General features: G+C 23.4%; 1 protein-coding gene across 1 annotated transcript in view; it reads left to right on the top strand.

Annotated features, from left to right (window-relative positions):
- Window positions 1–12,932, top strand: part of LOC132930977 (gamma-aminobutyric acid type B receptor subunit 2-like) — a 280,952-nt gene that overhangs the window by 231,251 nt on the left and 36,769 nt on the right. The window contains 2 exon segments of the mRNA XM_060997114.1: window positions 3,127–3,264; window positions 6,610–6,777. Coding sequence (XP_060853097.1) covers window positions 3,127–3,264; window positions 6,610–6,777 — 306 coding nt within the window.

Here is a 12,932-nt window from a genome sequence, read left to right as displayed (position 1 = left end):
TTATTCGTAAACTAGTGCAAACAGCATTGTCGTTTTATTTTTAACTTAGGTCCTACATGAAGAATATTATTGTTATTAGAAATGTCCTATCAAAACTACGGTCACGGATTTATATTGTGTACGTGTGGTGATTGTAAACCATCACTCGAGGGAGTGGCCCGTAAAATAATGAATTACATTCGAAAAGGAACAGAGAGCCAAATTTAATTAAAAGTTATGGTCACACAACACCAAGGGTACAATGCCGTTATAAATTCTCCTTTAATGCAGTTAAACCAAATAACAGTTAAGCCCAATAAAAAGTACCTATGTGGTCTACAGAAAGACTACTGGTAACTGGTAGGTGTATACGTAGGCAAATATCTTAAATAATATTTGTCTATACTTTTTGTCTTTTGCGGATGACAAAGTTACTATCGTAAACGACATTTATAATATATTATACATTTATAACCAGTTCTTTACTATTTCTTCACGTCTTCACTCACATAGAGCTTCAAGTCAAATACAGTTGACATTCATTTTACATATGACTATTTATATTTTCAAGGTGAGGCCTAATTTTAATTTACATTAAAGCCACCAAGTGCCTAGCCGCGAGACTGATCAAGTGGCTATTTTCAATTTCGAATAATAAAAATAAATTCGTGATAGTGATATTAATTTCTATTGATTTATTATACATAGGGTTTGGTAGTTTCCGGGAACGTTACTATGTCCCCTGAATATAACGAATCCCCTATTCGTGGTAATATTTGAAAATGGCTCAGAATATTGAAAAAATTGCTGAAATTAATTATTATTTTGTATTTTATTGTACTAAACATTATGCTAATACTTAACGTATTTTAATTAGATATTTAATTTTATTGATAAAATACTTACAACTATGCAATTGCTCTTTTTTTCAAGTATAGTCTAAATTTATTTTTTATGAGGGTAGGAGGTAAAAATGATTATAAATAGGTTGCCCGAATATTTACGTCTATAAAGCTATTATAGTAACGCATGTCGAGTATTTTAGAATTATGAACTATAGCTTAAAAGTTTGAAACAATAACGTTTGACACGTTCATATACAATTATATTTTATATCACTTAATCGCAATAAAACTAAAAATAAAACTATTTATGTATTTTAAAGTATAACTCAACTGCGTACATTTATAGAAATAATAAAATTAATAACACAGAATGTTGTCATATTTGTTTCTTATTTTATGGTTTTATAATTTTGATATAACATGATAATAGTCGCTAAAATAATGATTTAATGCTTATATATTATAAAATAGTTCTCTTTTAAGTAACTATTTATTACTATTTACCTAATAATTTAAAATCTTATTTTAATTTCATCGCTAATCCAAGTATAATATAGTTACAAAAATTGTATAAATCCACATATTCCCACAATGTTTGATTACACTTAGATACCAATTATATTATATTTTTTTAATTTTAATTCCAAAGTTGTATTTATATTTCACCATGATATTTTGCACATAATACATTTCACTGTTAAATTAGTACATACTGTAAACGAAATAAAAAAATTTTCAAATTAATATTTAATAGCTACTTATTTTTATAATTATTAGTAGATATTTATTGTAATGTTAACAAAGTATTATCAGAAATTCATTGTTATGAGTTTTATTTACCAACTTCGACAATAATAAATGTTTGTGAATTTAAGTAAATAGTTTTATCATGTACCACATATCAATAATTAACATATTTTTCTGGGTAAATAACTACAAATAATGATGTTTATTACATTCAATAAAACCAAAGTTGTTAAATTATATTTTACCACTTGAATCGTTATTATAAAATATACTTAAAAATAAATAACTGAATGCGCTAATATAACAGTTATTCATTTTAAAGTAATCATAAACTTTTATTGTGTGTCATGATTCAAATAAACCTTTCTTGTTGCAGTTTTCGCACTTTATAAATACATAAGAACAAAATTCTCATTATTAATTTTTTTTTCATGATCAAAGTATTAAAGAAATCATTTTCAGTAAGACTTCTAAGATATCTTTTATCGGTTCTTTAAAGCATGGTAGAAATCATACGTATTTTTATTCATTTATTTATGTATGTATATATATTTAATATATATTTACACCAAACATAAGTGAAAGTTATAAATTGAATATAACTCAATTGATTTTAATAAAAATATGCTTCGATATTTTATAAAATCATAATTTTGGTTTAAAACAATTATTTTTTATTAAAAAAAATGTATATATTCACTCGTATAGTTATTAGCAAGTTTTATTTACAAATTTAAATTTAAATAATATGATTTATAATTTTTTTCACGCGTACATATAGGTGTGAGTTTATTTTATACATTTTGATATGTTTTTAATGGATATTGTGTTTGTTCTCTTTGTATTTCATTATAAAAGTAAACATGTGGTATAAAAGAGATTACAACAAAACTATGTCTCAAATATTGTTATATTACATTATGTATTATGCCATGACCTCTATCTCTATTTTACAATAGAAATTTCTTGTGGTGTTTCAGTGGTATTTTTTCATTAAAATGATCTTCAAGAACTGTTGCATAAAATACATTTATCATATGCATTTTTGAAATCGTTGTAAATGAAATCCTAAGAATATTTATCATAATATGATGATACAATAATATTACCATCATAATGTTTTATTTTTTATTTTAACACATTATTTAAAATTAAAGACGGTCCGAACATAATTGAAAGTTGAAACCAAATCAAACTAACAATAACTGTCAAACATTTTTTTTCTCGCCAAATAAATTATTACAAACTGTTAAGTTCAAGAATTTACACTGCTACATGTTATGTATATTAGAAATATTAACTGTAGCCGGAACGCTAATAGATTACTTTATTTCTTGTAACTTTCATGTCAGTTTAGTACCTATACGAAAACCCCTTTTAGAAAGTCCAAGACATAAAATAAGTCAGTGTATACATAGAACCACTATAACTTATATTTTCTGAACGTTTTATCGTTTTATATTATATTTTAAATAATATTTATATAAATAACGTATTGAACAAATGTTTATTTATTTTTGTTTTATTTTGTCATAATTATTTATACATTTTTCAGTGCAATGCAGCGGTGGGAATGAAAGCATTTTTCGATATGATGCACGAAGGACCGCACAAAGTAATGTTGTTCGGCGCTGCCTGTACCCAAGTGACAGATCCAATTGCAAAAGCATCCAAACATTGGAGAATAACTCAGGTAAATGATATTGTTGACTTAACTCGCTACACAATCATCTACCACCTTAATCTTTATTCCGCTTTTAAACTTTTCGTTAGTCAAAAATGTAAACAACTTTATTAAGGTATTAATATACATAATTTATATTTTAAATACAATGTAAATTCTAAATATTAACTTTAATTACTTTAATACTGGTCGAACATAGAGATAGCAACATTTTTATTAATTGGCTTTCATTAGTCACCAACTAAAAACTGTATGACTTACAGTTATACCTATATTCAAATCAATCCAATCAAATTAAAAAAAAAAATTACTGATGTGTAATACTATATTATTTTCACTGGTCACTTATAGTTTGTGCTGTATGTATTTAGGGGTAACAAAACTCTTTATATTAATCGTTTTTCAGATATCTCAAATGTATATATTGTGTTATTGCTGGTATTTTTTAATATGTGATAAGTACAGCTTACTCTTAAACTAAAAAGTCAATTTTATCAATAAGTCTGTGACATTTTAGTTTTTTACTACAATAGTTGTACAATAGTTTCCTATATCGAAGCATATCCAAAGTACTGGGTAACCTTGTAATTACAATTACACTACCTTGGTTTATTAATATCTGACAACCCAGCTGGCACATAATATAAGTGAAACGTGAACTTTTTAATTTAAAATATATCAATTAAAACACCAATGAATTATCAATAACCAATGCCTTTATTAATTTACACGATTCGATGTTTTGTAAATAGATATACAATCATTATATTCTTATTTATATCTACTCCTTATTGTGCTAATATTTAAACAGATTTTTTTTAATTCACAAAAAACATTTTTTCAAAGAAATTAAATAAACAAGAGACTTTCTTGTTTCAATAACTTCAAAACTATTGCAATTACCCTATATTTGATTAAGATATCTATTATTTTGATAAACGTTTGTCAATACAAAAATAAAACATGAATATTGATTAAAAAATTTCACGAACTTGCTTAAAAATTATATATATTTTTATTTATTTTACATTACAATAAGCTTACTGTCTTCTGAAATATTCAGTAAATACTAAACAAATATTTTTTTGGTGTAGATTTGTATGTATTTATATTTATCAGCATATTAGGTCTTGATTCTATACTTCAAGAATAAGAGAAATATTTTATAAACGATAACTTCTTCTTAGTACAATATGTATATGTATATTTATAATTTATTTCAATATTAAAATAATTTATAATTTTATACTTATTGTACAAGTTTTTTGTATCGTTTTACAATATAGAATCGTGTTATATTAAATCAGAGTTATAAATAAGTATAATCTATGAATAGTTAAAAATAGTTATCGATTAAAACGTTGTATAACCTACATATTATGAACATAGCTATAATACCGATATATACGTTTTTTATTTAAATTCAAATTATATTATACATTAGTTGTATAGATACTGCCAACGACTAGAGTAATGCATATTTAAATTAAAAAATCCAAAGGTAGGTAATGATAGTAAAGAACATTATTTATCCAATGTCAATCAATATTTTATTAAATGTTTCCCTAAATTCAAATTTACTTTATACTGGTGGACCTTAGATTTAAAGCTTATTTATTGACAGGTCGTCTTGGTTAGGATTTCCAAAGAATAGTATAAACGTAAATCTCTTGACATTTATAAACTTCCCGCGAGAAGAAAACTTTGTGACGGAGTATTCCTGAAGATTATGATCCTAATAAGTTAAATGTCAAATATAAATGTCTAACATTGGATAACCGCAATAAGTATATATTCAAAAAATATAAAATCTAATAAATGGAATGACTTTTATATTTTCTTTTGGAAACTTGAATATTACTTTAAATTTATAAATTAGTATACAACAAACATAAAAAAAATCAATAAATATTTATTTTATTTTATATTAAATTAAATTAAATTCACCTATATTTATTTATAAAATGAATTTTCTACTAAAGAAAAATTTTTATTTTTATTTATTTAATAGTATTAATACCGTGTGGTTTTTACAAAGAATTTAATGCATTTTCATATATTAACATTCATATAATTCACATATTATGTATATATAATATATATAATAGCAAAATAAAGTTTAAAAAAAATGAAACAAAATATATAAAAAACAACAAATTAATTAACTAACATTAAAAAATATCGAAATTGAAATATTATACGTGTACATACCTAAGTACAAAAAAACAAGGAGATTGAAATAATTCATAACATTGCACGTCATTTTAAATAATGTGGTATTAAATTTAAATTAGCAACATATTGATAATAAAAACTCTAGAAATCTGAATACTTTATCTTTCAAATAGTCTCAGGGCATATCGATTCGACTCTCAATAATTTCTTAAATAAATATATTATCAAATTATTAAAAACTGTTAGTTAGTTATTATTAATTAAATTTTTTTTTTTTTTTGATCATAGGTACCTGCAGTGTAAAATCATTAAAAATAAAATAAAATATTTATTACACATATTTAAACAATCATATACTTAGTTAATAAAATGATAATAAATTAAACTAAACACAGAGTATTTCACATCCTTGCAAAATATTTATATTTTATTATAAGCATATTAATTTATACAAATAAGACATTTTTTGTATTTAAGAATTTGATTTTTATAACATTATAATGTTTTGAAATCATTAAAATTATTTAATAATACCGTTAAAAATACTTATTGATATGAAAGAATCTTTTAAAACCCTGTGATCGTACGAACAAAATTGCAAAATTGACTCTCAAATATTAGACGGGTTTAACCATGTTCATATACAGAATATTACAGGCTTATTGTATTAATTATAGAAAAGTCATTACAATTTCTAAAACGTCAAAAAATGTATCGAACTTAATAAAAATATTTATAAACTATGATTTATTTTTATCTTATACAAAGATTTAATGTTTTATGATGTCAATTGAAATTTGAGAATTATTATAAAAAATTAAATTGTGGCTGAAGTAGTTATACGTTCGAACCTCATTTATTAATTAATTTTTAAGGAAACAATACTATACATAATAAAAATGTTTATTAACTATTTAGATCGTAAATTAATGATTAATGAATAATTCTATTGATTTTATGGGGTTTTGAATTTTGAAAGGCTAATCCCCTTAGGACCTCTTCAATGTTCTCCAATATCACTTTCTCCCATGCCAAGAAGCATACGCACCTACCCACACATATACAAATAATATGAATTAGTAGTTTCCCATTCAAACGGACACGCATGAATAACTCTACATACCTACATAAATTAATATCTTTTTTTTTTTTTTAATTATCAATTGATTTAATTTTCAGTTGTCATATGCTGATACCCATCCAATGTTCAGCAATACAGATTTTCCAAATTTCTTTCGAGTTGTACCAAGTGAAAATGCATTTAACGCTCCTCGACTAGCGTTGCTAAGACATTTCAATTGGACACGCGTGGGCACTATCTACCAAAACGAGCCAAGATACGCGTTGGTAAGTTTCAAATATCACATATATTTATGTATATTAATATTTATCTATAAATAAAATGCAATTATTAATGTATGTATATTTTAGCAGATACTTTACTAAAATGATAAAATTTATAACGTTTAATAAATATTATTTCTAACAAAAATATACGAAATTAAACAAAACAAAAATGGTTAGGCGAGGTAACTTAAAACTGTTTCACGCGTCAATAACATTATCGTAGTAAAAAAGTTACATTCTTTTTTAATCTATAATACCATTGATACCCACTTTTATATTTATTAAAATGGAAAATGTACAATCTGTATCAGTAAATATACGATACAACAAATAATAAACAAACGTGTTGTACCCACAATAATATTATGTAAAAGAGCGTAGTGGCGTGAAAGAAAGGAGTGTCAAATACTCAAGTGATACTACTTTAAAAATAAGAACTCAGGTGGCTGGTTTTCTTTTTATACACAACATAAAATGCAATATTTACTGTACTGTAGCGGTTTTATTTCTTTTAACTCTTATGACGAAATTAATTATTGTCTTAAAGTATGTTGATTTTGTGTTTTTTAAACTTTAATCATTTTTTTTTATTAATTATATAAAAAAGGCAAAAACATTAAAATGCTTTTACAGTTCTAAACAGTAAATATTTTTTATCTTATTAAAAGCATAAAACAATTCGTTTCCAAATATTAAAATACTGTTAAAAATATGTAAATATAAATGTTTAAATTTAATTTATGAACATAACACAGATATTATTATTAAAAGTGGAACTAAGAATTAATATTTTTATGAATTATAATTAAATTTTATGAGAAGCTATGTAAGTAGCACTAGTATTAATAATGTATATTAAAGATATCAGTGAATAATGTTAAAGATTTTTTTAAATGAAAAAGTTAGCGTTACTTACAGAGTACTCTAAAATATTTTAAATATGTAGACTTGAACTGAGTGAAGCTTAAATTTAAATTCTGCACTTGGCCCCCCAGTTTAGTTAATCAGGTCTTGAGTTATAATAAATAGCAATAGATTTTAAATCAAATCTTACCATTTACTTTATTACATTATTGTAATTACAATACATAATTTTTTCTTTCTTTGAATGGAATGTATTAATTAAAAATGTTTGTAGATATTTATTTTGGAACTTATCTAATAATGTCAAGCAATGGGCATTGTTGTAAATTTAGATTCAGTATAATTAACCAACAATCACTCGACTATCAAGTATATGCATTTCCAATAAGTGCGTTAATGGTACCTGACCTAAACATGTATAGCTTTTACACTTTTACAATAACGTAATATATCACAATAATTAGTACTTAGTCGTTATTACATAAATTATTATGTAGGAAAGTATACCTCAAGAAAAAAACTATCCACCATCTTCCATCCTTATATTAACAAGGAGCCAACAATCCTTTTTTTTTTTTTTAATAATTGACTGCCATTCCTTACTTACTAAATAATATGTATTATGTACCTATTGTTATTATAATTAAAACATCCGTCGTTACCAATATTAAATTAATAACTACTCATTAAAATTTTGATTTTATGTTGGTGATACGTCAAAATTGTCAACAAAAAAATATTCGCTAAAATATATTACATAGTTTAAGATGGTTATTATTTGCAAAACAGAAGTTTGCATCTGCACAGTCTACACTCTACACCTAAACTACAAAATAGTATAAAATATCTCAAAAATCAGATTTTTAATAACTGCGTTATTGAAAAAAGAGGGCGAGTATGCTTGAAGAATCACTCTGCATAATATGTATGCATTGAATGTTGATGACTTGATAATTTGATGGTTTTTTTTCAAAAAATGTTTGACTATTTGTTTGGTACACACAATTTATCATATGTGAATAATAATTGAGTATATCATACATTTTAACGTTATTATTTACATAACTATTTAAATTCATAAACCAAAAACAAAAATATTTTGCTTCAATATTTTACAGGTATTAAAGTCTACTTAATTTGTATTTTGGATAAAATGTTTATAATTAAAACTAGAGAATTAAAATTGATCATTTACGATGGATAGACGTTATTTTTATTGACTATTTTTTAATTAAAACAATCACTAATAAAAAAATTGTGTCTTTCAACTATAAAAAATATGAAGAAAATTAAACAATTCGATAAATGCGTATTAAAATAGAAAACGTATTTCTACAATGTCATTATTTTCTTTAGATAAGTCTTTTTTACATTTTATGAATCTGCATAGTGTAGTCAGTTAGTTTCATATCAATTAAAATACAATACAATGGAAACTGTATTATTCAGTAAATAAACATCCATAAAAAATAGTATTGAAAAGCTTGTGATAATTTAAGTAAAAAACATAAAAATAAGATACGAGTTAAGATAATATAAAAATTGAAAAATAACAATAATTTAGTAAGTGGTAGTTTTTTACGTTACTCCCCTGTGTAAGTACTTCATCAACTATTTGAAACTTATATTTTAATAACAATCTCATATTTACAATTTTTCATTACGTCATACTGTAACTATAATAAAATTAAAATAATAACATTTTATACAAAAACTGACACCTTAGATTTCACATACAATCTCTATCTTTCTGTGCATTTTCAATTTGTTTTTGTATAATATCTTAGATTTTATAAAACTGGTAGATATTTCTCTTAACGTAGATTTTTCATAAATTATAAAATGTTACATAATAATGTGTTATTTATCTGTTTGTTAGTACGTGTATAAACTATTTTTAATTTTAAACCTATTTACTTTAAATCTGTATAGTTATAGTTCAACATCAATGATTACTTTGTAAAATGCTAGAGCAAAATCAATTTAATTTAAAACAATTTTAAATTGTCAAACCAATTTGGTATTTTTGTCTTTATAGTTTACAATTCAAGTTTTATTATTTCCCCTAATCAATTAAAATAAAATTAGTTTGAGCATCAGTAATTATAGGTATTTACATATTTTATATTTGTTTACAACCTATTTTTAAAATTAAATCATAATTTATATTAACAATAAAGCATATATACAATTTCCATATAAAAGTATAAGGTGAAAACAAAATGTACTTTAAATTATGCATTATTAGTAAAATAATGTATTGTAAAATTATCAGTTTATGTATTTATTTTGTTGTTAATAATATACGAATATATGATATCAAATACATGAAAATGGGTTATTAATTTTCTATTGTAATTGATATAATGGTAGAGTGATATATAAATTATATGGATGACAGCATTATTCGTATAAACAAAATTTCAAAATAATAATAATTTAATATACGTAATTAATAATCTAATAGATCATAAAATGTATTTAAATATGCTGTCATGTATCATGTTATTTTCAAATAATGTTACAATCTCATCAATAGCATATTTCTTGACATGCAAGACAAACGGCAGTAGTAGCCTAAAATCAAATAACATTTACAGTAAATGCAATGTATTCATTAGTTTCCTTCGCAAAAGATCGAATCTAAATAGATTTATCCATCATGATTATTCATGTCAAAAGGATTATCCACGAAAACGTACTATAAGCTGTGTCATATACAAATACAATTTAATTTAAGAATAAAACTTTTTGCAATAACGCTTATTTAAACAAAATAAAATTTGTTTTAAATCATTTTGGAATTTTGAAATTCATATTACGAGTTAATATCATACCAAAGTTCATATAAGAACCATATATGATATTACAAATCCTAAATAATAATTGTTTAAAAATGTATATATTAGTTTTATCAAGACTTATATTAATTGTTTTTATTTCATTAAACATTTATATAATGAGGATTTAAAGAAATTCAATTTTTATTTTTTTTTTGTTATTTTTTTTAATTATGTTGGAATTTTAAATTTTATTTTAAAAATCCTTCATAAAAAAATATTTTATCCATGATTTCTAATAAATGAAACAATAATAAAAAGTTAAAAAACATTACCTACATTTAAAAAAATGTAGATTTATTTTTAAATGTTGGCTTATATAAAAATGTCTAAATCACAATTCACAATAATATTTAATTTAAGTCTTATGTCAAGTAAATTTTTTTTATTTATCTGTTCGAAGAAAAATATAAATCGAGATAGATTACAAAGGTTTTAAATTGGATTAAGATTATTGGGCGTTCGAGTAATTTTGTTTCATTGGAATCTGAAAATAAATTGTTATTGAAATGTTTTATTAGGTTACTGCTTAGAAAAAATTAGTCAGTGAAAAAAAATATTATCGTATAATCAGTACATCAGTACGCTTGTCTTAAAGTATTTAATAAAATGTTTTTTAGTTTTATTTAAATAGTATATAAATGAAATATTTAACAACGTGAGTAAATATTGAATATAAATATTTAATAATTTTCTTATCATAAAGAAAAAATACTAAAATATTAATTTATTTTATAATATACAAGAACTCTTTGTAATATTGTATCAATTGTTGTCAATTTTAATTAGTGGTGACATTTTAACAAAATACTGGAAAGTCCACCTTATTTTTTTAACTCTACAAAAGTGAACATTTTGAAATTAATTAAAAAAACATGACACTTTGTAGATTTTAATTAATCAAAACAGTACTGTTTAAAAAAAAAATCATCTACTCTGTCCGACTGTCCTTAGTTAAAATATATCACCTACAACATATTAAATAATTTTAAAAACAAGAAATATAATATTCGAATCTTCACTTAATTATATTCTGTGATAATGATAATTATTTGTTTAAAAAAAAATTAATATGGTATCTATTCACAAAACAATTAATTATGTATTACATACAATTTAAGCTTTATTATTTGTTTATTAACCACCAAACAAAAATTTTTTTATAATAACAATTAACGTAATTAGGTATGTCGTGTGTGTGAATAGGTATCTTAGTATCGAGATACAATAAATTACTACGCAAAAATATTCATAAAACAAGATAATTAAAATATCAACAATTATTAATTAATAATATAGTAATATTAAATAATAACAATATTAGTATATTTTAAACGCCTATAACCATTGACAACGCAATGCGCCTACACATTTATTACACGAAGATGTGCTAATATAATAAACACGTATATTTTTCATAGTTGTTTAATTGGTTTGAGTATATCTAAAAACTTAGGACCTTCTCATTACCATTCATATGCACCATCGATTATCTTACGTGCCAAGATGACGCACGATGTGTTTTTTATTTTAAATAAGAAACAAGTATAATAATAAATGAATAAAACATAAATATATATAAATATGAAAATGTACAATCTGTAAAATTAAAAACAACAAGTAAGTTTTGTGTGAAATTACGAAAACAATTAGATGTCATGATGAAAGTGACATTATTATAATGGTGTTTGATTAGTTTATTAGGTATAGGTATACATTCTATATATACATTTTTATATTATTTTGGAAATTACGTAGGCAATTACGCTTTACCCGTCGCCGTCGTACAGGATTATCCGAGTATAAAGAATTAAAAATTAGATACTTTTGGATTTGGCATCTATAGTGTCGGAGTTGAATTCGTCATAGTAAACGAGTGCAATTAGAGAATATGAATTCTTAGGTCATTTTTAAGATTGTGGTTTCGTGGCATACCACTACAGAGCTTTAGTTAATAAACGTAAGCTAATTAGTTGGAAGGATTGGAACCAATTAAAAATAAACACCGAATTAAACAATGAGTTTTTGAAAAAGAGTGAATTTTAAATAGAGTGATATTGATCAATAGGGAGATTTGGAAATTTATCTGAATTATGAATAAAGATAATGACAGTGTTTTTTCTAATAATAATGAATGTAAAATAAGCGAAGAATAGCGATATAAATATATGTCAGATATATTATTATACAATTGATTTTTTCGGTAACTGTTTTATGATTCGATTTGTTATGAAGCCATGTTTTGTAGGTCTCTTATTATTGAAAAGTTTCTTGATAATAATTTAAATATTACATTTAGGATAGTGTTATATTTGGTAAGCAATAGCATTGGTAGTATTTGGGATAAAGAGTATTCAACATGTTTACTCTCAAGTTTGTCGAGAATATTAGCTTAGAATTTAGAATTAAACAAATCATCAACAGATCAATCTGTGTTTACACAAAACAATA

The sequence above is a fragment of the Rhopalosiphum padi genome, chromosome 4 (assembly GCF_020882245.1).
Source record: "Rhopalosiphum padi isolate XX-2018 chromosome 4, ASM2088224v1, whole genome shotgun sequence".
In the NCBI taxonomy this organism is placed as follows: Eukaryota; Metazoa; Arthropoda; class Insecta; order Hemiptera; family Aphididae; genus Rhopalosiphum; species Rhopalosiphum padi.
Note: the sequence above shows the minus strand (reverse complement) of the source record. Positions and strands in the feature narration are given on the sequence as shown.